The following is a 26,255-nucleotide window of genomic DNA, read 5'->3' as shown; positions in this document are numbered from 1 at the left end:
TGGAATCTTATCCGATTAGCGATCGGTGACATTGTAGTATATACTATATAGTAAATATACTAGATGGCTGTGTACTATGAATAATTCATGGTAGCAAGGCTTATGGAAGGACGATTATGGAGCCAGAGAAAATGAAAGAGAAGAAAAAATAAAAATAGGGGCGTAATAAATAATACGACTCACTTTGATGATGATATCAAACTTTTTGGTGACAGTAGTGTCCACCGGCCTGATCTGTTTGACGGCTCCGGTGTTGGGGTTGATCTCGAAAAATTCCCTGTAGTTGGGTGGACTGCCACTGAGGAAGGAGTAGTGGATAGGTGCATTTATGCTGTCCATGTCCACAGCCTGGATTTTCTCCGGCGATATATTGAGTATCCCCGATAGGACCCCGCTCGATACCTGACGAAAGGCGATTGCAGACATTACAGAACCAGTTAGATAGACGTTTACAAGCACGGGAGATTTATGGCACAGGGAACGATGCCAGATTACACAGTTTTTTCTCTCCTAATGGCGCGAATAACGAAGCAACTCTTTCGGTTTGCCCCCGCGACAGGCACGAAGGCTTCGGAAAACTTGCAAATCCTATTGCTTTATTATTATTTACTTCCGATATAGGAGTATACCCACCGATGCTGAATATTCAGGGTTGATGCAAGCACCATCCAGCAACATGCAGCCTTGATAAATGAAGGACGGGTCCTGATCGTCATCGTCCCTGATGTTCACTGTCAGCGTCGTCGTTGAGGTAAATCTTTCGGACACGTTCCTCGCCCGATCCTGTCAACAGATATTCGCCATTAACTATGTGCCATTCGCTCAATTATCATAAAATTCTGCTGAAAATTCTTTCGGAAATTAACGACTACTGACAACATGCCTGTTGCATTAACTTGACTCTGTAATGAACCAGCAAATTCTCCTGCAACATTGCACTTTGATTTTATAGCTTAATTTCGTTAAATTTTCATAAACATCCGAAAAGGGAGAGAGAGAGAGAGAGAGAGATAAGATTTTTTTCTTCCAGATTGCAGTATCAGGAGGAATCGTGCTAAAATAATGGAATAAGTAGCTGTTCAGGATTATGAGGGGTAAGAAGAGAGTAAGATGATTGTTGGAAGAGGAGTAAAAAGAATCGTGGGACGAAGCTGATGAGAGAAGGAGGGACAAGCAAGCATCAGCTATGGTAGCCCTGAGACGATTCTGTCCCATTACCGACCGAGTTGTGTGTCCATTCTTGCCGATAATACCGTATAATTTTGCGTCGGCTGGCCGGCACAAATTATTAGGTAACCCGGTCATCTTTCGCTTTGCCACTAAGTGCGGTCTCACCGATCTTCTTAGGCCCGGACCACGGAAGATCCTCGGCATCACCTCGCCGTACAACTATTCTCCCTTCAACCGTACATCAAGTAGCTCACTTCATATAGCAATCGTAGAGCCAAGCCGGAATGACGCACGAACTTTGACATTACTGCATTCTATCACAACGAACCGTGTAACCAAATTATCCCCTGAAATGAAATTGGACTCCTCCTCACCCATTCCAATCAAAGCCCGTAAGAGCGAAGCGTATTAGTGAATGAAGTTTCTCTGACAGTTACCTAATTACTGATCGAGTTTGTTAATACTGAAATATGATTAAAACTAAAATTTCGTACGTTTCATTACTACGTCAGCCAAATAAGCAACTATATCTATGTATTGTATATATATATAAAGCTCGCAGCTGCACAAAGTGGATATGTATTTCTACAACTGCAGAATCTAGACATCATTCTACCGGAATGGTAAGTAAATTTATTACAACAAGAGAATTCCTCCTGTTTCTGTTACAACGACCATTTTTGAAGTTATATAGATGAGAAAACATTGCTGGTGGAAGAAGGAACGTGTTCGTTTCATTAATCAACTAATTTTTGCGGAAATTGTAGTCGTGCTAAGTACGAGAGAGATTTCGCTGAAAGATAATATTAGCTTGCCAGGTTACATGACCCGTATTGGCATCTGCGTCTGATATTCTCGTTCTCGGCATCTCCTTTCACCCTTTTCTCTCAAACGGCGATGCGAGAAGGCGGGCGTGGCTTGCCATTCTCGATGCTGCTTCGCTTTGCTCGTATTTCGCATAAAGGGAGCAAGTATCCCACGATACCAACCATGAATCCCCCCTCCCTCACTCTTTCTTCATTTCTCTCCCTCCCCATAAGTAGGTTTGTCATGCGCCACCAATTGTATTCCTTCATCGGGCTTCTTTCCTCGATGCCAACACTAGGATATAAATATGTATATGCAAAATTTACTCAACAAAAAAGGACGACGTTTAATTTTTACTTGCTCCTTCGGAATTCTCGTAAATTCTAATTTCTGCTGGAGTACACTTGCAGGATGTACGCGCGAAGATATACCTATAGCTAATTAAGACGGCCATAAATTGGTGAAGAGTGCACTAGTGGTGCGTCTCTAATGTGTGCAACGCGCGGCTAAAGGATCCGTGCGAGAAGCGTGTGAATAAAAGTCCTGCATCGGGGCAAAGCGAAGGGATTAATTATGAAAGTCAAATTAAAGAAAATAACGCGATAATCCAGAGCTCATTAGATCCATGTTGAGGCGCTGTTTATGCGCTCGGTGCGAAGCAAATTCCGGCTCATTAGTCTCGGCTCCATCTGAGAAAACTGTATACGCGCTACGTATTTCGTATCCCATAAGTTTCTCTTGATTAACCGTAGAAAAAATTCGCTCGTTAACATAACAAGGAAATATACAATGCAAATGTTTTTCAAAACGTTATACATATATACCGCTACTCCTAACCTATAATTCAATCATGATTAGAAGAACAAAAAAATCTTTAGTCATTAAAATAACACGGAAACGCAGGAAACATTGCCTAGCCTCGTAAAACAGAGCTATAACTGGGAAAAAGCATGTCTTATAAAGTGGCAGAGTAATGTTTAAAGTCCGAATGAGGACGATGCACGAAACTAGTTTTGGCAATATGTGTGCCAAATGCTTCCAATGGCTAATGATTCGATTTCATCGATGAATAAAATAAACAAAAGTTTGGCAGTTAGGAGGAAAGTTTTGCCAAATATGTGTATATAGGAAATATGAAAATACCGTAAAATGTAAGGGAAGTACCGAAATAAAGTTGAAAAGAAATTTGAAAGTTGGCTAGTTATATCTACATATACGAATATTGCTCCAAAACTCTAAAGAAATCGGAGACATATTTTTGTATTTGAGTTTAAATCTAGAAAAATAGAGAGACAGCTATCTTTATCTATATCTAGAATCCCATTGGTAGTTGGGAGAAAGCATTAGGGGCAATAAGCATAATTGTAGCAGGCGCGTTGCAAATCGTAGATCCTGTTGCGACAGACCATAGAATACAGCTTAGCATTATCAAAGAATAAAATTAACCATATAAAATGCTGCATGGTACGCCCATATTATCTCACGAATCACGAAGGAGGCACGAATCTTAATTCTAGCACGCGCAGCCAATCCTCTAACATTTCTCCTTAATCCTATTACGATAACCACACATCATAGTTGAATAAAGTAATATTAACTTTATTTCTCTTCTTTTCCACAAACTAATCTATTTCTTTTCACTTTCACATTCCTATTGATATTTCATCAGCTCTCAATGTACTCTTCTCGCATCAAGACAATAGTAAATTTATCTCAGCAACAATAATAGTACATCTTGCATGGAAAATTCAATCCTGTGCAGATTGGTCCTATTGTATAATTACAGCATTGTAAGGTGTAATACGTACTGAATTTAGCTCACATTTAAATGAATCAATCTTCTGCAGGATATTGAAATGCAATTAGAACGTTTTGAAGGATTAATGGAAAAAATAGCAGTCATTATTGCAAAGTTTAATCTTTGGATATACATAGACAAGAATTCGATACGTATAGGTTATCAGGATAACATACTGCAAAGGGTACGTGATATATTGGTAACAAAAGTTAAGTTTCAAGATTCTGCAATTCGTTACAGTTAAAACTGGCAATCCTCGCGTTCACTCACCACTGAGTACCCCATAGAACCACGAACACCAAGCAGCCATGACATTAAAGCCACGACCAGGAGCACTGTCACCGTATTAAAGATCTCCATGTCTGTTCCAATAAAGCACCTCACTTTTATCACTCGCACCATCTTCCTGCATTGTTTAAAAACATACTTCTCCTAGTTTAATTATTATCCGAACATTTAATACCCTGTACAATCGATGCGACCACTTGTAGCACACAAGTGCGTTATCCTCTTTACATGTCCTAATTCACGTATTAGCAAATTTGCATTTCTTCATTAATCTATTCACAAGCTTTCCCATTCATGCAGAATAATTACTATAAATCTGTCTCTTTACAGTTTCGTTTTTCAATCTCGAATAATATAAATCTGAGCGCTAAGCTACCGCACACAAGACATTTTTTGACGAGGAGCCTGTAATTTCTGTTTCACTAACCAATTCCCGATGGATTAGCACATAATAAACAATGGCGACAGCAGGCGTGCCCTTTGCATACGGCCCACACTACAATTTCTTAGTCGTCAAATTGTTCATGCGTCCTTAGTAATGTTACTTTAATGTTCCTATAAGCTTATGGTATTTCTACGGAACACCATAAATTAAACTAGCCATTTTGGACTGTTCGAGAATGCAGCTCTTTCATATCTATAACGACTATGCGTTTTAATGATCGATAAATTTTTTAATGGTTTATATAACAGTGAGAGATATTTTATAATTAACCAAAAAAAAAACAAGAAAAGCTATTCATTTCCATTGGAGCTGTCATTCTTAATGCGATTTCATACATCTAATTCGTTTTACATACTGTTATTTAATATTTAACAGAAGAATTATAATTATAATAAATATTAGACACTTTTCTTTTTAGAAAAACTATAACTAATAATTAACAAAAATCATAAGCACAAATTCACATTTCCCTTTCAAATGTAATTGAACAATTCTATTAGCCATTGGAGAAACTATATATACCTATAGTGTCGTTTACCACCTATTACGAGTTTATCAATTCTATCCGTCAAGACTACAGTTGCGCAAAGTGCTGAAACAGAGGTGTATGATTAAAAAACAGTTAGCGGAATAGATTGAATATTTCATTGAAAGGCTCTGTTCCTTCAATGTATCACACAGCGAGTCTCGAAGATTAGATATGCTTTTAAATAACACACGTCATCAATAAAGTCGCTGTTACTTTTTAAGGAAAACGAACGACGTGTGGTTACTGACATGAAGTGTGGAGAGCATATGGTCTCAGGACCGATCGATTACCAGTTCAACTATGACGAATAGCGATATTACCGATTCGATAACTAGCATTTGCAAAAAGATCATTTGTAACGGAGGATTATCGAAAAATCGATGACTACCGTGCCAACTTTTTAAAATAGGGAATGTCGCGTATAATATATCATTGTACTATATAGCTACACTACAGGGTGTCTAGAAAATTGCAAAGTTCCGGAATCGCTTACTATACTCACACCTTACGAAGCCTGAATCCTATAGAGTGAAGTAAGCCAGGCCTTTGCCTCGGATAAGATAATTGAGAATCGAGATCGCTGTGTAATTTTCCACCAGCGATTCGGGTAATTCTCATTGCTTTATTTCACAGCCACGTTTTCCCTCCTTCTCCTGTCCGAGCGCACTTATTCTTAACGTCCCCGCGGTCCTACTTAATATTCTCGCTTTACAAATCACGGAAGAAAGTCCGACCGTCGAGGAGAATACTTATATTAAAGACGTTAGGCAACTAACGATCGATAAATTGAGACTCGAGAGAGTGCCAGGTATTGTTATAGGTATACGAAGGGACTCTGCAGCTTACACGATAAATCCTCAATCGAAACTTGTACGATGTAACTATATTAATTATCCTTTTTGCTCGAAAATCTATCAACAACGTTCGAAACTCCACACTTCGGGGATTTATAGTTTACTGCAACTAACTCATTAATATCATTTAACGATTATCAATTATTTATTTAACGATCATTCACCGACCTCTGTTAAAATATCATGCTTGCAATTTGCTAAAGTTGTTAAAGCATTCGAGCATCATATCGATTTAATAAGTCACGAGAATCTCCATTATAATTTGATTTTAGATTCTCTTAAAGCGAAGACAAAATAGGATATGGTTCTCAACGATGGACTTCCGGGGAAACCATAAGCGTAATTTATCACGATTTGCAAAGCGGTTGTCGAGGAATATGGCGCACTATTACAAAGATATTACGACACTGCGAAGATAAAATTTAGGTTAACTATAATCAGCGGAATACTGAAAGCTTCTCGACATAATGGTGGTACTTTGGATAGTCGTGACTACGGTTAACTGGGATATCGGTTCAATGAATACAACGACCTCAAATCCACTTCGCTACTCCAATCGTCTTTGGATTCAGAAACGTAGTCAATAAATCTGTCGTTGCTAATTTGGCTCCGAAGATTTTATCTATCCGATCTATTAAATCTACCAAATAAGACATAGTATGGTTATTGTATCGAATCTTAGCAGGGTATAAATAACCTATAATCAAGTTCATTATCAAACATTTAAGGTTAGAATAGACTTTCAATTGGATCTAATAAAATGAAGGAAGTATTTTATAAATAACTTATACAGTTACAGCTTTGAACTGTGATTTTTTTCTGAAATATAATATTCTATTCGCAGTAATGAGGCGAGAAAACATAGGCTGGTCAGTGGAATTTTACCGTTTAATAAAGTGCACCTGAACAGGCTGCACAGTTGAATCTAATGACTGTCAAGTTTCTCGCGTATAATACGCTGCAGGTGGCACGAATTGTACTCGTACTGGCAAACCGGCTCGTCGCGTGCAGCAAAAATGAGATTCGTAGCGTCAATATGCTGCTATATAGCATATATATATATATATATATATATATATACTCCGTAAACGAAATAATTCGCAGTGTCGTGCGTTCAATCGGCTAGAATTCGTTCGGAAATATCCATGCGCCACGTGATCCGAGATGGTCCGAGAATCATGAAAAGCAAATAAGGCAGAATGATTAAACTACCTGCAGCGATAGGAGAAGAAAATAACTTTGTGCCTGACAAATGAAATAATTGCACTTTCAAGTGAGAATATTAAATTCAAGATTTATCGCATTGACAGAAATTGAAACAAATAATCGAAGAAAGAAAAGTCCATTAAATCCTTGAAACTTATACTCGAAGAAGGTAATTTGGATAAGATAATGAAAAATGTCGAAAGGATTAAGCTCGATCGACTCGTAGAAAACATTACTCGCGCGATTATTCATCCGGCATTAGGTTTACTTTTCAACAGTGCCTCGTTATTTCACTCGAGTCTAAGATATTCATTGTTAGAGATAAAACGTCCGAGTGAGTTTAAAAGACGTTTCCACAATTTTGCAGCAATGTCCCATGTAAAGCCACTTTTAGCCATTTGCTCGACCGTTCCGTAATTATACTAAATTTTAAAAGCGAGCGGAAAAGTTTCGCGAGCATTCGCAAACTTTGAATACATTTTACACACTTTCGACTTCAATTTCGGTAGACGTCATTTGCACAATTCCGTCGTTAACGCGCGGGGTAAGGCGATTTCTACTTCGTCAGTGTTATGCTGGTTTTATCGTTTTTTAACTCACGACAAGCATAATGCAAAATTTCGCAATGCAGGATTGTAGGTGAGCAAAAAGTACGTGTGAATAAAATATTGCTTCGTTCGATAGGAAGAAATACCCGAATCCAAAAGAAACCAAACAAACTGCAAATCGAAGATTAAAAAATATTGGCACACGAATATATTTTCAAAGCTTTATCCAGAAGAGCAAAGAACTCTTTTCGAAAGAAAAAATATAATCATATTTCATTGAAGAGGTCTTTGAACACGGAAACATTGAGAATAAATTTTAAACAGACACTATAATGAAATCTGTATAACGATGTAAATTAACATTAATCTGGATGCTCCGTTACACACCCGAAGGACCATCAAAGTTTTAGCTGGAAGAAAATGTTGTACTTGACCAAATTAATGAATACAGACGCGTAAGAGTATACAGAAATGAAAGCGAAGACGAGGCAATTTCAAAGTGCGCAGTCCATAAAGCGGTGTAATTTGGTGTTATCGTTTGGTTGAAAGGCGAACTGTGACTAATGTTGTCAAGTGAAGGTAACGCAATACTAGCTGGCTGATATTAGCACGAAAACTAGCCAGGCCGGTCCGGATTAGCGTGGAAGTAAGTTACTAGCTTTGAAACGAGCTAGCCTTACCCAAGATTATAAAAGACGAGAAAAGCGACTAGGTCGAGCAGCAACGCCGTACGATCTGCCCACCACGCGTGGCCGGTCGATAGTCGATCCTATTGGAGGACAGCTTCGGGCAAAAAGCAGCTTTCTTTGTTCGCCGCTACGGCGAAGCATTTCAATGCCGATAAGAGCGTCAATGTAGTCTCCGCTAAGTACACTATGCACGTGGATAAGATTAGCTAATTGCGTAATCATAAAAACCCTCTTTGCAAAATGTACTATCCAATCTCGACTGGCGAACGGAAGTTGAAAAGAGCCAACGACTTTATTATAACCCAACTCGTTCCTAGAAACTCATAGTCAATTATTATCCGATTGAGCTTGATTGCAACAATTACCAATACAATCAATAACGATCTTACACGTGGGCCATAAATATTCTTTCTTGTAATTCAGCTTCCATATATATTCTACATATATATCAAAACGATGAATTCTCGCTGAGACGTCCGAGTAATTTCTAGACCGGATCTGGAAATTGACACCATTATTATTTAAGTAACAGTATAGTAGAAGTTTCCTGAGAAGCGATCGGAGGCATTAACGCTAACGATCGATATGGAAAAATGATCGGAATGGGGCGTTGGGAAGAGCGTAACGCTAATTCAGCATCCGCATTAGCGTTTCGATATAGGCCGGCAAGCTTGACACGAGTCGTAGATCAGAAGCAGTAATAGCAACAGCAACAGCATCAACGGTTGTTCCGCGATATTTGCATATCGTTCGCCACGAACGAACATTGTTCGTTCCTACAGTCACGGCGGATTAGAACTCGCAAATTGCCCGTGGCTCCTGCTATCGGTGCTTCCGCAATCGAACGCCGCGCTTATCGGCACATTTCCTCTTTATCCCAAGTGGCCCGCAAAGCCCGCAAGCTCCCTATAAATCCCTTACACCCTCGACACTCGATAAAACCAAATTGTTTATCCTCTCGTTACCATTGATCTTCGTTCCTCTGCCTTATTTCAAGTGTCGCGATGCGTCATCAATGTGACGTCAACAGATTCTTCTGCAAAATGGAATGCTAATTTTGTTTAAATAATTTATGCAGGTTTCTGTAGATATTTTTCTTTCATTTATACAACTAGATGAGAATATAACTGTTCAACGACGTTTCATTTCGAACGAAATGCTGAGGTAAGCCTGTGGTAGCATTCCCGCAATACATATACGACTCTCTTATCGTGCGGCGAACGCCGATTTACCAAAAGTGCCTGAAATCCCACCAGTGACACGGTGTTTTCGCTGCTATAAATTCAGTGTACATGCATCTACCACTCCCACGCGTTTAACCGACTTTTGCCGATCCCCTGCAAATTAGCTGGTCGAGGCGTTATAAGATGTTACATAACGCCACGATGTTGCACGATGTAACGGGGCAACCGTGCGTCGAACCATTTATAAAACAAGAAACTCACATTCGTTAAATATATGCCTGTTGGGACGTTATCCACGCGATCGTTAACACTTGATCTTTCAATTTCTCAAAGAATTACTCAGATTTTACGTGTTAATCGCACTTCCTTCTTGCGATAAATGTAATATATAGCAACGATTGAAACGAAATGCAAATTGCTCGATAATTTTTTTTTTTATCTTTTTATTACTGATTTGCTTACGAGCTTCTTTTGCAATTATCATTTACGAATGATTTTTAATTATGTCCATCGTGTATTGATTTCATAATTCACTTTGGACTAGATATTTTATCGAAGAACATAAATTGTGAAATATGTGCAGTTTGTGCTGAAAATTGATAAACTCTCCGGCGAGAAATTACTGTAGAATAAATAAGTGGAAGGAAAGAATCGGGGAATGCGAGGGATGTTTTTCCTCGGCACCCTAATGACGTTAATGACAAGGAGGCAGTCTTGTATTTGTAAGAAGGACAAGCAGGGACGATATGCTAATGCGTATATGGCCCGAGATCGGTGAGCAGGTGAAATGACTCACCGATCCTTGCCTCGCCTCGACCAACCTACACAAAACTGACTTAACCGACCAATGACCACTCTTTACCACTCCTGCCACATCTTGTCCTTGCGTGCACACCATTAAATTAAGGAAACACGCGCTTTATGTACTAACTGGCGGAAAAGAACTACGTAAGTCCCGCCTCGAGCAATATCGAGTGGGATGTCGGATACAGGGCGAGCTTTAATAAGCAAGTCGATTGCAAAAGTCAATTGGAAATAATTGTTTTTAATCGCCAAAAGACAAATCAATAAGGCCTGTGCACGAAGCAGCTCTAATCGCCTATATATACCTGCTTCCAACGTGTTCTTCGTCCTTACGTACCTATACTTGAATAGAACACTGAGTTTTAGACAAAATAATTGAGATCATTTTTATTGTCAAAACTACAAACTAACGCCAGGATGAAAATCATAGAGATATTCCAAGTAAATTAATCCTTTTCGCAGTTGCCAGTATGGATGGAAAATAAAGAGATAAGCCGTTTGATTTTTGTGGAAAGTACAACTAGTAGAAATGGTTGCATTGAAACTGATAACTGCTGACGAGAAAATATCATTGGCTTTTGTTGGTGAATGATATTGGCTTGTACGAAAGGTCAGGTCGGTCATTTGGAAAGTATGCTCGCCAATATAAGCACAGCTACCGTTACTTCACCCTGGATAACTTAAACATACCTACATTATATATATATATATATAGTATATGTACGTTGTAGCTAACATACATATTTAAGTAGCCCTCTGTGCCAGGTGATTTTCACCTATACAGTGAAAGTTGTTTAGAAAATGCACTGCAATTTTTGCAACGATTCTCGAATTCTCCCATCTCCAATGACTTTATCATCAGTTATATTTATAGTTTCTTGCATATACATTTATAGAAAATAAAAAAAATTTATTCATCGAATTATACCAAGGGAACTGCTGGCAGGTTAATTTGAAATATGCTAAAAGTTTTTCTATTTAAAGTAAATTGGAGTTATAGACACTATTACATGTGCAGTAGTTTTTGATTTATTGTTAAGCATGTGGGAAACGGTGGCATGCGCTACATAAAATATCTACGATATATACTATACAAGAGTTCCCAGTATGACTAACTATTACGTATATTGCGCTGCATGATTCATTCCCTTAAAGCGCTTATTCAAAATTGCAAGGCGTTCTGCTGTCTCATCTTTTCCACTCGTGCAACTCGATAAGTCCGACCAAATACGACAGGAGGAATTTTCATTGAAAAGATTATAGTAGTATCTTGTGATTTATCGCGCGTTTCATTCATCTTCTTTTATTACGATTAATTGCACTTTAAATGATTCTAATATTGAGAATTGTGCTGGATATAATTTATAGCTCGTGAAAAGTAGGTATTATTTATCAGTGTTTCGATACTCTTTCTCGAAAGCTTCTTTGATTTCGTTCGATATTTCACACGTAAATAACAGTATACCATATAGAGCCACTTACCGACGCCAGTATAGTGACGAGGTATCGTTGAGTCTTTTCGAAATCGAGAGTTCGATTCACGGTTACTTGTCCCTGGTGGGGTAGATTGATACTGAAGTAACTGTAGCCATCGGCGGTGGTAATTCTGTTGCGGCCAACACCATCATTGTTTCCAATTCCAGTTCCGTCACCGGGGGCTATAGAATATTCCACGATACCATTCACTCCAGCATCAGCATCCGACGCGACAATATTCTTGAAGATGGTAGAACCAACAGGTGTCAGCTGAAATCACAGAAAATTAATCGATGCAATTTGCAATTATTTATTATTAATTCAATATATTGTTTTTTTCCATCGATGGGGAATCACGCGTCTGACTATATCAAGATCGATTTATGCCTTACGCCTCGACCAACGCGTGCACTTGCCAAACTGTTAGTCCAGAATATTTACGAGGCAATAGCGTGGTGCAAACAAGCTGGCGTAGACGAAGCCTATATTTAAGGGCAAGACGTTAATTGAATACCGAGGGATCAAACGTCTTTGAACGCTTGAATTATTGACGCCTGACGAAGCCAGCTCAACGCGCAACAAGTTCTTCTTCCCTCGCCTCGTCTCGCCTCGCCTCGCCTCGCCTCGCTCTTCGATAATTCCCATTTAATTTGACAAAAATCCTGCGAATAAATAACTTTCAGCGCGCTGTGACGAAATCAAGTTAAAAACTCTCGCGCGTTTCTCTTATCCAAACCACGCCTCGACGATAAATCTTACTTCGCTTCGTTCGGGCAATATTCTTATCGCAATATTATAGCAGTATATAACAAGCGATTCAAAAATCCAGATATATATCGAAATCCAAGAGCCAATATCCATTCGCTCCAATCGCTTTCCGCAAAAGCAATTATCACTCTATGGTCTCCCCCATTTCCACGCGTTTGCTATCCTCACAACCGGTTTCGCGTTTCGTTCTGGATTAATTAGCCTAAACGCAGAAATGACGAGAACATCCATTAATTAGAATTCGATGGAATATTAGCGAAACCAAATATGCGCCCCAGATTGCAGGTATAATTATAAGGAAAAATGATAAAAGTGGCGATCATCCGCAGGATTATCTGATTATAGTACACGTGACGTCAGCAATGATCCTCTTCGGGGGAAATTGCAGACATGCATTGGAGCGTCTCGCGTTCTCGTGGCACCTGGCTGGATGTAGCAACGCCAGCCTAAGAGTACGCGCCTTTTCGCGTTATAACGGTTCACCGGCGTAGAAAACAAGAGAATTTACGGTACGTGCATAAACCAGTCGTTTTTCCTCTTTGCTAACGTTTGATACTGCCACATTTTTTTCCACTCCTCTGCCAGGATTTTTTGTCAGATTGGTCAATTTGCCAACAAAATCCACTTTCAGCTGCACTATGCTCTACGACGTTCGATCAAAATATCCACTTTTTTTTTTTTAAATCACCGAGCGACGAATTCCACATTTTTCCCTAAGTGTACCGAAAATCATGAATATTGCCAGTAAATTCCTATAGAAAATATATAATCTTCAGTCGCTATTAAATAAAATGAAGAATTTGATCAAATGTATATAGAGGAAAGGCACGAAGGATAAATAATTTCAGAAGCCTCGATGGATAAGACTGGAAGAGTCATTGCAGACGATCTTTTATGGAGAATCAATTATTTTTCCCATGGCGAATGATGATTCACGCCTGTTGGGTATAGCTGGAACTGTTATAAAAATAAGGAAGGCGAGGGAAGGGTGTAATAGAAACCTTGGAGGAGCTTTCGGGCGGGATACACGTACCTCATCGCTATCGATCGTACGATGAACGATACCTTTTATTACGTACGCGTAATTACGATATTCGATTCCGAGTTGGCACAATCAGCTTCCTTTCATCGATAGATAACCACCTAATGGCTTACCTCGGGTACTGTTGTTTCATACGGAGTATTGATGAACTTTGGTGCGTTGTCATTAATGTCGGAAACTCTTACGACCACAGGTATCGTTCTCTTCTTGTTGGTCGATTTCACCGTGCAGCTCAGCTGAAAATCAAATATCAAGTATCACTTTCCATTGCAACCTTAACTCGATCTATCAGATCTTCTGTACAGTATACTTGTATAACACTGCCTTTTCAATAGGCAAATTAAATGTTACGTCGACAGATACTCTTTTGGATTTCAAATAGCAAAGCTGTGATAGAACAGGCTGAAGTTTGGTAATAGTATAATCGGGACTATGATCGATGGGCTCAAAAGGAGCTCTCTGTATATAGACTACGCGTTTTGATTGGTTGAATGAGGCTTTTTCATCATGACTTATGGCGCTTGAAATACTTAGGGCAAGTACCATGTTAGATCATTAGTGTGTGTGGGGGAGAAAAAGTCGAGAGCGTTATAGTTCACTATCGGTTGATGCACCTTCCGAGGAAAGATTTAGTGCCTACTTAAGATACAGAGTGAAGCAAGTATGCGAGATTTTTTGAGTCTCCGTGACTTTTCAATAGAAGCGCATTATGATTGATTTATAGGAGTTATGATCCAAGCTGACGGATCCTATCGGGAGTAAAATCTCGCGCTCCGGCTTTCTTTTAACCTCTCCTTGCCGCGTTTCTATCCCAGATGATAAATAATATCGTCGACAGTTTCGTTCGATTTTATTGATACGCGTGTGTGATTTGAGGAAAATGTATCTATTATGGGCATGGGCGCTCCGGACCTTTCACATTCCTGCCACGGTGTCATAAGGCTGCTGCACAATATGAACATTCGTGAATGCCAAAGTAATCACTCCCAACGATCATTCTATACTCGTTCGAATCTGCGTATAACTATAAACGATTTTGTAAAATCTCGTAAAATCATTGATTTACGTGAATAAGGTGTGGATCCAGTTGTATTTATATCCAATTATAACGTAGAAAGGGATCACTTTTAATAAACTAATCTGTATATAAACTGTGAAGTATCGAAATATGTTAATTAAAAGGAGGGAACGAAGAATGCGATACCTACTCGATCAACGTCCGAGCCAATCAAGGAGGCCATTTCAAAGAAGTCTGTAAGAAAATTATGCCATTTGGATGGATTTTCACAGTAGCGGGTGTTGATTGGTCAATCTCGATGGCTCATGGCTAATCGCTGAAGAAATTGACTGCTTGGAGGAATGCAGTACCGTAGGCCAATTACGATCGAGCGGGATAAACACACGGGTCTAAAACTCTATTGGAAAATTGCGGTAAATTTACAGAGAAAATTAGATGAAAAAAAAAAACGCGCACAGTGCACACCGATGACTTAGGATGCACAAGTGGTCGCTAAACTATTAAAAGACCAAATTGCTGCTTCGGACAGTTTGACTTTCTTCCTCGTACACGTTGTATGTGTGTGTGTGTTTAAAAAAAGAAAGAAAAAACTTTTTTGCCAGGTGCCATTAAAACCTTCGATGGATTCATGCGACGATCGCCTTTGGACTTTACGACATCGCACTAGTTTTTCCTGCAGTGAAGTTTCTTCGTGCTTCTCGGTAGGGATCTCGTTATGCCCCATTCTGCTTTTTCTTAAACATCGCCGCGAACGAGGTATAACGAGCTCGCTTAAAACCGGAAGCTTCCATGGATCGCATAGATTCGCGCAATTAACTTTAAACGACCTAATAACCTACGAAACAAATAGAGATAAAATCACTCATTTAACAATACACCTGTGTGGATGGGCATTTTTTGCAAGAAATAAAAGAGTACATTTGAAAAAGTGCAGCGTTTGCTTGATAATCAGCGGCATGTCCGATAGCTATTCGCTTCGTTTATTTGCCGCGAGGAGATCAGTCACCATTAGAGGAATCTTCCGGCGTTATGACAAACTTCTGCCGTTATTTGCTAGCTGCGGCACGATCCATTTGAAACGGCGATTTGTAATGCGATGCAATTTGTAGTAACGCGGCGTGCCTCCGTTCTTATCGTAGAAAGCAGCTAAGTGATATTTCACGGTCCATAGATAACGCATGGCCAATACGAGATCGTAAACTTTCACGGGACAACATGTTGGCGACACTCATTCGTCAATCGATGGATCGGGACTTGTTTATTCTCTTTGAATATAGCAACGGCAACTGGAATCTCCTCCTACTATATGTATACCGTTAATTAATAAGCCAATCCCACGCCGGAAGTAGTACTTCGATAAGACTTTGAAAGTTTCCAAGTTGCACTCGGCACGAAATTAGCCATTATCATTTTTCACACACCTCAACTTCGATAAATGTTCATTGAAGAAAATCTGTAATTTGTTCTTACAAGAATTATAAATCTTAACGTGAATGAAGGTGAAACTATAATAACTGAGTTTCATTCATTTCATTAGAATATTAATTACAAGGAATCTTATTATTTTAGCTTTTATTCAATTTTATATCGTCAATTGAAAATTTCCAGATTGCATTTGGAATGAAATTAACCATTACCATTATTCGTACGACTGAGTTTTGTAGAAACGTTCGTCAAAGGAAATCTATATAATTTCTAAGAATTACAAGAGAGAGAGAGAGAGTCTCGATGCAAATGCAGATGGAATGTATACCTGAGTTTTATTTATTTCATTTGGATATTAATTACAAGAAATATTATTATCTCAGCTTTAATTTAATTTTATGCCACGGACCAGTGAAGCTTCGTAGGATTAATCCGTGAATGAGGGAAAAATGGGAATTGCAAGAGTTTCTATAATAAAATGTTTATAGGTTTTTTACAACCTCGCGATGCTATCCCGAGTAACAGTTTTTGCAGAAGGGAAGATATTTCAGGGACCATAGAGGCAAGTGTAGCTCTCGAAGGGAGATTTAGCGTGGTTATTATTAAAACATTTCCTGCCCTTGATATCCAATTATTTCGTGATTACAGAAAAGATTTGCAGCTCGCCAGAAATCATCGAAACAATAAGTGCACTGCGTATGGTTCAGCGGTAGAATGGGGATGCGGAAGATTAGCATAGCGGCATCGTAATGAAAATTAAAAAGGAGGGACAAGGGGAGATAAAGTGAAAGAAAGAGGAAAAATGATGCGTCGTTACGCGCTCCTGAAGCTTCCTCTATCGTTCTATAAATGGGAGAGCGAGCAGCCTACTGCTCCAACTAAACTTTATAGCTAACAAGACGAGTGCAACAGATTTTATACTATGCAGATCTTAAAACACGGTTGTCGTTATTATGCCGTAGCGCTCAGCGCTAACTTTATTATCTCCCTATATTGAAAGACGTCAGAGTAGAATATATATGCTGATTGCAATTTTCGCCTAGTTGCAAGGAGGACCCGTGTGAAAAATTCAAACAGCCCGGCCTATTGTAAATTCAAAATTGACAATTCCACTTGAGAATGACAAATGGTTCGTGTTGGAATAATATTTTTCAACGATACGTGTAATGAATGATTTAATCCCTGTGAGCTAAAATTTGCAAACAAAATAATCCCCTACACGTGTTTGATCCGTCAGTTTTCTAACCGGTTCATTCGTTATCTCGATTTATTCCTTTTTTACACCGTACTTTTACAATTCTAAATCGGATGTCAAGCACAGTGTTTTAATACTAATTGTCGGAGTACCGTTAACAAAAACCGGATTTAACGAGGATTTAATGCTCGAGTCAGAGTTCCCGTAAGCGTGAACAGTTCACCCAAAACTCAATGATACGAGAGCCTGAAACTTAGTGAAATCGAGACTTTCTCGAGTCCAAAAGTGAAGTTGCTCTTGAGACAAGTGGCGTTTAATGACGCAACCTCTCGCGTTCCTCGGGCAAACTGCCTTTGACAAACCTCTGGTTTTCTGTATTTTTTCGATTTATTTTAGTGTAGGTCACCAAAATATTTTGCTTTCACCTTGTAAACGTTCTCCAATATGATTTTTATTCTTTGTTTTGGGTAAGAAGTTTACTGTAAATACTTGAATGATATTGAAATTGAATAATAAAAGTAGTGACCGTTACCTGAAAAACAACGTGTGAAAGATTATCGGCGTCTCTGTCGAGTGGTTGTAAAAGCTGCAATTTCTTGCCATTAAGCCGGAAGAGTGGGGCCCTCCCGGGAAATATCAAGTCCAACGTTGTCTCATTATAAGGATTGCCAGAGACCGGAAGTTCCTCCGGCACTGTTTTTTGATCGATAGCTGAAAAACGAAAAAAATCAGAAACATTGTACACTATATATATACACTAAGCTCTCCTCTTCAAAGAGGATATAACTTTAAAGAACTCGTTAAAAGGTGCCGTATCATAAATAGTAGCTTCCCATTTAACAAGTATTCATCCCTATTTATATATACCAGATATTCTTTTAATCTTCTCTCCGTGCAGCTTTTACCAATTATTTTCTGCTGTTATTCCGGATAATTGAAAAAGAATTACTTTGTACGCGAGTTGGTGCAAATAAGGTAAGATAAAAAGCTGATTTTGCTAATATCTTAATTACTTATGCCGAGATCAAGAGGATCATGATTGCGCGTATCGAATATCAGAAAGAACACGTGTTAACGATCGACGCATGACGATGCATGATACACGTGATTTTTCTCTCCTTCCTTCCGTTTTTTCTCTCTTCCTATTGGCAAACGATCGTGTCAGCCACCGGCTTTCAAAGCCGGAGCCCAGCAAGCAGCTGGCAGCGATCGTTCACTCTAGCCATTAAGTTCCAACCACCAACTAACTAGAAATTAACTTCCTAGTGCAAAGTTTTTCTCCTCCGCCTCCTCCCAATACAATATAATTAACGTTATTCGTTTAAACTATTACCAATCTTGACCGAAAATTTCCCTACATGACACTCGCTCCTCAAAAAATACTATAAAAAAATATTTAATTTATTCAACAAATGAATATTTACATGAAAATAAAATTGTTGTTGGTGTATATTTTAAAGAGGTAAATTATCGAAGTTATATATAAAGAAACAATCAGTGCATCAGCAGCGAGCAGAGTGTTTGAAATGAAGTCGCGGAAAGATAAAAGGATGGTTAGGAAAGACATGGCATGCATAATGCATTCATCTCGTGGGTAGAGAGAAATAAGGCTCGCGGTTAAAATCACGAGATCCGACATGATCCGTAGGGGAAAGATTGTATAATGTATACCATAGGTACGCGTGAAGTAACGTATCTGTAAAGTGACTGACTTGCTTCCAATAGTCATCGGTCAGTAACGGTGTAATCGTCATGTAACCGCATACTATATGTTATATACCACACCGCAGCTTGGACAGATGGATCCGCCATTTGTGGTTACCACGTGTTTTACAGCTTGTCTCTACATACATATACGTAATTAATTTGATACTCCTCGGAAAACAACGATAAAGAAGCTTCCTGCTGCTACATACATTATTGTTATAATACCTATCAACACTGATCTAGGTTAAATCGACAAAATCATGTCCAAAGGTATAACGATTATTCGTAATAATATTTATAAAATAATTTTCTCGATAATCTCATGCATCCTCAAAAAATCATTATTATTATTAGCGAGTGAATCGTGTATTGTTTGGGAGGGGGGGGATCGAGTATATTTTCTATTCAACGTGTACACCAGGAAGAATTTGCGCAAAATCGAGTTTATTAATGATCGTGCGAATCGTGAGACGCGCGAACGTGATCCATTAATCATAAAATTATTTATCCCAGCTACTTGAGTTCTCCAAGGAGTTAATTAGCTGACGATGATCGAACCAGCGTATATATAATATATAATATATTATAAGCTCACAATTTCCTCTGCTCTCCTCGATGTCAAGGATAATGTTGGACTGACCCGTCTCCTCCTCACATAGACCTGAAACAAATACCAAAAGCCTTGTGTTAATTTCATCATGAGATTGAATCCCAGGTTATTATACATATAATATCCCATTGACCGATTCCTTTTTCAATTTTGCTCTGTGGCTCGTGCCTGAAGTAGACATGGAATGATAAGTTTATTTTAATTTATGTAAAAATATAATGTGTAACCGTGGCAAAATTACGCTGTACTTAGTTCTGTATTTATCGAATTTGAGTCAAATATGTAATTTATCGCCGCGAAGATTTCGTTCCTGTAATTAAATCCGTTACATAAGTACCGGAACGATGTTTTATGAATTTGCGAGTTGCATGGAGCTACAGCTGATTTTAGTGTTTCAACCGGCAATAGGCCGTCATCTTAGCAATAAAATGCGACTCTATTACTATCCTACAAAACATCAAATAACCCTCGCTTCCACATTCTAGCGCTATTTATCTCACTCCCTTATATATGCATCGCCTTCTACTTGTGTTATACCAATTCCACCTGATGCTCTTTCTTTCTACACCAAATCGTTCTCGCGAAAACTTGACAAATCGCGAGAAGTCGATTGCATCTCCGCACGTGTTTCGACAAGACAACGCAAGCAATTATTTAAAGAATTTATCGGTCAGCTTTTTTACCCCTTGTATTACATATATGCGTCACCGAATTGGCCATCAAATTAACATTTTATCGGAGAGAGATAGAACTTGTTACTCACTTTTATACCGAAAGTTATGAATAATAGATAGTCTCGACTGTGCTCGGAGCTTATACTATATCGCGTTACAAAATGGAACATGATTAGAGAAGCAATGCCTTGCGAACGGTATAACGTCCAAATATGGCGCCTCCTTTGCCATGCTGAACGGTCCGTGCGCGTGGAATCCTAATACAGAAGAACATAAAATACGTCGATTGCGCTTTGAAACGCAAGAGCCATCTTACGCCAGTCAGCCTCTTCGATGTGCTCTCACTTTTCACGAACCAAAAAAAAAGTCGTAATGTTTCTTTTCATTTTGCATAATTTTTAGAATTATTAGAATTAACGAGTATCCAAAATATATTAAAATTAATTTAGCGATCGAGAGACACACAGCAGTGAAATAAGTATACAATACTTATTCTAACAATGTATTCGATTTTTTAATGGTTTAATATTACTTTTACATTAATTATTTTCAGCCAACATAAAATATTAAACGTATTCTCTGAGTCCTCCAAATGCATGCTAATCTTTGCTCAGGGTCTGTCGATGAGTCTGTTCCTGTGCGCTACCTAGTGGCTAATATGTTTTATCAGCTGTGAGTGAACATGCTCGCACGTAGTCGAACCAATAAGGGGTTTTTATTTTTTTTGTCAGAAAGTCACCACGCTTTGTACATTTTTTATGATGTCATTAACTTATACAACAGGTATATAAAGATAGAATTACCAAAAGGGTGGAAAATGTAATAAATTTAGCTAAACAATCAAACTTAAGATTTTAGAGAGCATTGAGGCAACATTTTATCCTGCAAAATACAAATTCTACCAATACTATCAAGATGATGCATAAGGTTGTATGTTGTAATTTCCACATTTTTGACGACCAAAATGTTACGTAAGACTGGCAATTGCTGCTGATTAATAATTCAATTATGAATTCTTATCGTATCGTGAAAAATTTGATAATTTGGTCGTAAAGATTATCAATGAAAAGTTGGAACGAATTTCAAGCAAACTTAAAAGCACTTAATGTCAGTAAACGACATTGACGAGGGTCAATTCGATCTTTTCTCTGCACACTGATACTAACGACCATTTAATAAATCACCTAAATTAATTCTAAATGTCGTGCGATACGCAAATCGATTAACCAAGCCGTTTCTACTTTTAAACACATGACGTCATCTTGAATATTAAAAATTCCCAAGTATCGTAACTCATTGGTTTTAAATCAAAACCAAGTCAAAATCTTAGCTTCTACGGAATACCAATTTGAAGATAAACAATTCTTGGTAACTCGAGTTACATTGTAAATTTTTATTCTAAAATAACAACAGCCACAAATAAATTTATAATCAACAACTGATTAATCATTGTAATTTTAAAAATATTTTGTACAGCATATGTTTTATTATCCAGGTTAAGATTAAAGAGGATAACGTGCCTTCGCAAGATATCCAAGGAGTTTAGTTTTTGTAATGAAGAACCAAGCGGAGTAGGGGAAGCAAAGAGCAGGGTGGCTATGGTGGATCACGGACGCTTTTATGAATGCGTTCTCACCTGACGCTGCGAGGTCACGAAAGGCACGGGCCACCACCACCACGTGCCTCCTGGCAAAGATCTCTCTCCGCGAAAGGTTATAGCGTTAACGTAGTATATCGACAAGCCGTACTACAAAGTTCTTACCGTGAAAGAGAGAGGGGGCATAACCCAACTCGATGACATTTGCCTCTTAGTTCACTGCTTTGTCTACTTCATAAGAGAGATTATATCCAGCATCGTTCTCAGACAGCAATAATGCGAAGACACCCATGAATAAAAACACGCGGATCAAGATCTCAACCACTTCGAGTCCTGTCGTCGACTTGTTTACTCCAACAAACTTCAGATGAACGGATAATTCGAATCGATAATCCATATGGACAACGAGAAGAGCTCGATCAACCAGAAGATTCAACGAAATATATATATATAGCATATATACTCAGAAGGAAACGTAAGAGTGTTCGATGGAGGAATTTGGAATCGAGCACGAAGGAATGATTGAAAATTAGCACGCGTGGGCGTAGAATTATTGCTGCTTAGTTGAAAAAAAGTGGCAGGGAATTCCTGCAGGTATAAATGCAAGTCGTAAAACACGCGGACTTCTAGTCGGAGGCGGGCCATTACCCATGAACCCTGACCATTTCTTCGCACGTAGAAAGCAAGTGATCGTGACTACGTTAGAAAGTATAAACGAACAGAGACAGTCAGAGACCATATCTCGCTCGGTTGTAGCTATATCTTTGCCTGTTCCATTAACGCGTTTTAGAGCCTTATGTATCCACGAAACTCTACCAATTTCCGCGATACATCTAGATGAAACTGGCGCATGCATCGACTTCTTTCAACTTACAACACTGACTTTTTATTCCAAACTGATTTTATCAGCCACTCGGTAGTCCTATTAAAAATGCAATAACAATGGCATGGTAGACTGAGAGTTCTTTCATTAATTGTTTCGCTGATTAATTAAAAAGTAAAACGAGAAAGTTTAGTTGATTTCGAGTTGAATAATATTAGAAGAGATCATTTAAAATTGATTCGAAATCAGAGTATTCAGAAGGATACCATTGCGAAGTTGATTGAAGAATGAAAGTTTATATAAATTATAGCAGGTGAATTCATGGTGGAGAATCTGACGTAGCATATAATTCGAGGGTCGTAGAAATATTACCTGCTACCATTTTCATATAGCAGTGGCGTATTTAAAGCGAAAAAGAACTTGGCGCCGTTGTAGCAGTAGCAGATTTTCAGTGGCGATTCCCACGATTCTTGGCTTGACCATCTACAGACAGTTATGTTCTCGACAGTTACTCACTACATACCCAGATTCCCATCTTTTTCCTTCAGACACTCTCGCGCCAGACACCCTACCTTCTCCCTATATTTCTTTTGTCGGAAGCATCTTAACTCGTTCCCCAGTCCCTCTCGTATCCCTCCTATATTTTTCTCATTCAGACTCATGTACCTCTCTTTGAAAAACTTTTCATTTATTCTACTAAATTTTTCTCTATATTTTCTCCCACCTTCCATGTTTGATTACTACATCTCTTGCGTCCATTGCATTTTCCAAGACAATATAAGGGAGAACGGATTCTCTCGCTCTATTGTAACGTAACCGTAACTCTTATATATAGTGTATGAATATAAAAGTAGTTGAAAATGCTTTGGTAAAATGCGAGTATATGTTATCTAATGGTTAGCGTGCATTAAGAAATTACATTTACATGTAAATTAACAAAATAACAATGATTGATTATTTTATAAAAATATTACTCGTTTATACAAAATAATTGTATTTCTTGTAACATTTGAATATGTAATTTATCAGAATGATACTTAATGCAGTATGCGATGAATTATTGTTGATGCAATGGAAACATCTACCATTTTCCTATTCAATTAGCACGTTATAAATGACATCAGTTTGCTTGCTACAAATGAATGCACCTGTTCCAAAATACTACGCAATAAAATTTCATCAACATAATTTCATATTCAAAAATCCCTCGACATTGAAAAATTTACTGAAATAAATGACGATTTCAGTTCTTTTAAATTTTAATATTTACCCAATAGCTACCGAGCGATTCGAGGTTGAAAAACAAGTGAAATACTTACAAAAGAGTGAATAAGAAGTACACTTTAAAATTACTCTCCTGTAAAGTATTATATATAGTATCTTGAATAAATGAAGCGATTACCGATCAAACTGATCAAAGGCGACATTGCCAACTCTCCAAATGCTTTTTGCCATCAAATTTTAACTCTCTCCTTTTTTCCAACCCATTCATCTCTCTTCGAGTTTCTCTCTTCGATATCTCTACTCGACAGACTTTCGTTTCTCATATTTTTTCCCACTGACGAATGCTTTTATAAACAAATCATTATTTATTAAGTAACTATACTCATAACTCATTCGCAATCCATTCGATAGGTGCAGCAGAGTATCATTTGTCGAGCAAAGCATCTCCACGTTGGAAGGAGAGATCAACGACAAATTGGCCTTCTAACTTGATTCGCGAGAATCCATGCACGGTTTTACTTATAAATTATACACCACGGTGCTGTGCGACGTTATCTCTATACGAATTTGTATGCATTATTTCGCGAATGATTTTAATAAAACTGGTGATCCTTGCCATGGTACTGCGAATGCAAAGTCGTTGATAGCCATGAGGGAAGAGAGATCAGCAAGCAATTAGTCATGCAGCGTGATTTAAGAGAATATCCACGCACAGGTTTCTTAGAGCCGTCACGGTGCTATCTCGTGACATTTGCGGAATAGCAGGAATCTAAAAAGCGTGGTAGCAATCGTTGGAGCACGAGAACAATGCACGCAACGTTATTCGAGATTCGTGCACGACCAGCACGTGCTGAATATCTTTCACATCGACTGGCGGATAAAAGCAATGCTAAGCGACGCGACGCTGTCTATCGGACGCGACGTAAGTAATTGGCAATCAAGCTGGGTAGATTTATGCGAGTGGCCAATGCTATGACCCTTGCAGTTCTTTTCTCGACTCTTCTAACTCCTCCAAATTCTGTATAAGAGTACTTTTCGCTTCTCTCTCTTTAATAATATTTATGATTCAACAAAATCCATCTCTCCATTAAGAGCATTACAATTTTATTTTTACTCTGAAATTTCATATCGAAATTGCCAAAAGATTTTTACGTAACTTTGTCATTCCACTATAACTGGTGTTACGAAAGACTACATGGGGAGATTTCGAACAACACATGCAGGATATTGATTTATTACCAATATTTATTTATAAACCTCGTGCACTGATCGATCCTAATTTTATCAAGATTTTTAGGAAGCACACAATTAATCCCCATGCAGTTGCGTACATAGATTCGTAAAATTAATTGGGTGCAATTTTTATCGTATAGCTTTTGTGGTGCGCCACAGATGATTACAGATTATTGTATGCGCAATGGCACAGTTGGGCTTCGTCACGCAATATAATTAGCGAGTTTCGTGAAAAAGTACGTTGAAACAATGCTGGCACTGGCAGTAATATGACTTGTGTTAGTTAAGCTTGGAACAAGTCCCAAGTAAACTGAGACTGAAGAAGCGAGCACTAACGAGTTAAAAGTTCGTAACAAAGATTAGCTGGCTATACTCACCGGCTTTGGCGGCGACGTAATGGAGTTCCAGAAACACGCAGCACAGTAAGCTCCAAAGGAGCCAGACCCTCTTTCCTGCCTGCGAAGCAAAAAACCACTCTTAAATTATGTCCATCTTTAATAAAAGGCGTGAGAAGAAATACCCGTACCATTATAATCTAACGTTATTAGAAACCATGAAAGCTTTTTCTCCCTCTTAACGTTCATACTTACGAGAACTATTGGTATTCGTATTTCTTATCAAAGACAATCAACGCGATGTGCTATACTTATAAATTACACACATGGGAGGTATTGAATGAAAATTGACTAAAAAAGTGAAGCTTAAAATTAATAGCTCAGAGGAAATACTCGTACCATTATATCTAACGTTATTACAACGATAAAAACTTTACCTTGCTCTTAACTTACATACGAGAAATATTGGTACTAATATTTGTTATCAAGAATAATCAATACTGTGCTAATTAAAAATATGTAAATTATTGAATGAGAATTCATCAGAAAAAATAATGCTTAAAGTTAAAGAACTCCGGAGAGTTTTTTATTGCTAAAATTAAACGATAGCGTTTGTTGGACGAGAAAATTATTTTGATAATTATAACGGTACATTGGAAATTATATAGTATATGATTAAACAACTAATTTGCTGTTACTGTTTCAATCGAAGGAAATATTTGCGATGCCAGCGTTTAGGATTAATTGCAGATGGCATTGAAGTAGTATAACGTAATGATTGTGTGAAATTGCTGTTATTTGTTGTG

The 26,255-nt window shown here is 38.2% G+C and overlaps 1 protein-coding gene across 3 annotated transcripts in view; it reads right to left on the bottom strand.

Moving 5' to 3' along the window:
- Cad99C (cadherin-99C) overlaps positions 1–26,255 on the bottom strand; it is a 124,899-nt gene that overhangs the window by 9,005 nt on the left and 89,639 nt on the right. The window contains exons 2-8 of one of the 3 annotated variants that reach the window (XM_066726406.1): positions 25,492–25,570; positions 19,549–19,614; positions 17,779–17,957; positions 13,722–13,844; positions 11,805–12,068; positions 634–783; positions 184–402 (exon numbers count right to left, since the gene is read on the bottom strand). In XM_066726406.1, coding sequence (XP_066582503.1) covers positions 184–402; positions 634–783; positions 11,805–12,068; positions 13,722–13,844; positions 17,779–17,957; positions 19,549–19,614; positions 25,492–25,570 — 1,080 coding nt within the window. Of the gene's footprint in view, positions 1–183; positions 403–633; positions 784–4,045; positions 4,228–5,539; positions 5,732–11,804; positions 12,069–13,721; positions 13,845–17,778; positions 17,958–19,548; positions 19,615–25,491; positions 25,571–26,255 lie in introns of those variants that run through there. The other 2 variants (XM_066726408.1, XM_066726407.1) reach the window with 2 other exon arrangements.

The sequence above is a fragment of the Prorops nasuta genome, unplaced genomic scaffold (genome assembly GCF_024137725.1).
Source record: "Prorops nasuta isolate Cenicafe-Biocafe unplaced genomic scaffold, Cenicafe_Pnas_1.2 PNAS00004, whole genome shotgun sequence".
In the NCBI taxonomy this organism is placed as follows: domain Eukaryota; kingdom Metazoa; phylum Arthropoda; class Insecta; order Hymenoptera; family Bethylidae; genus Prorops; species Prorops nasuta.
Note: the sequence above shows the minus strand (reverse complement) of the source record. Positions and strands in the feature narration are given on the sequence as shown.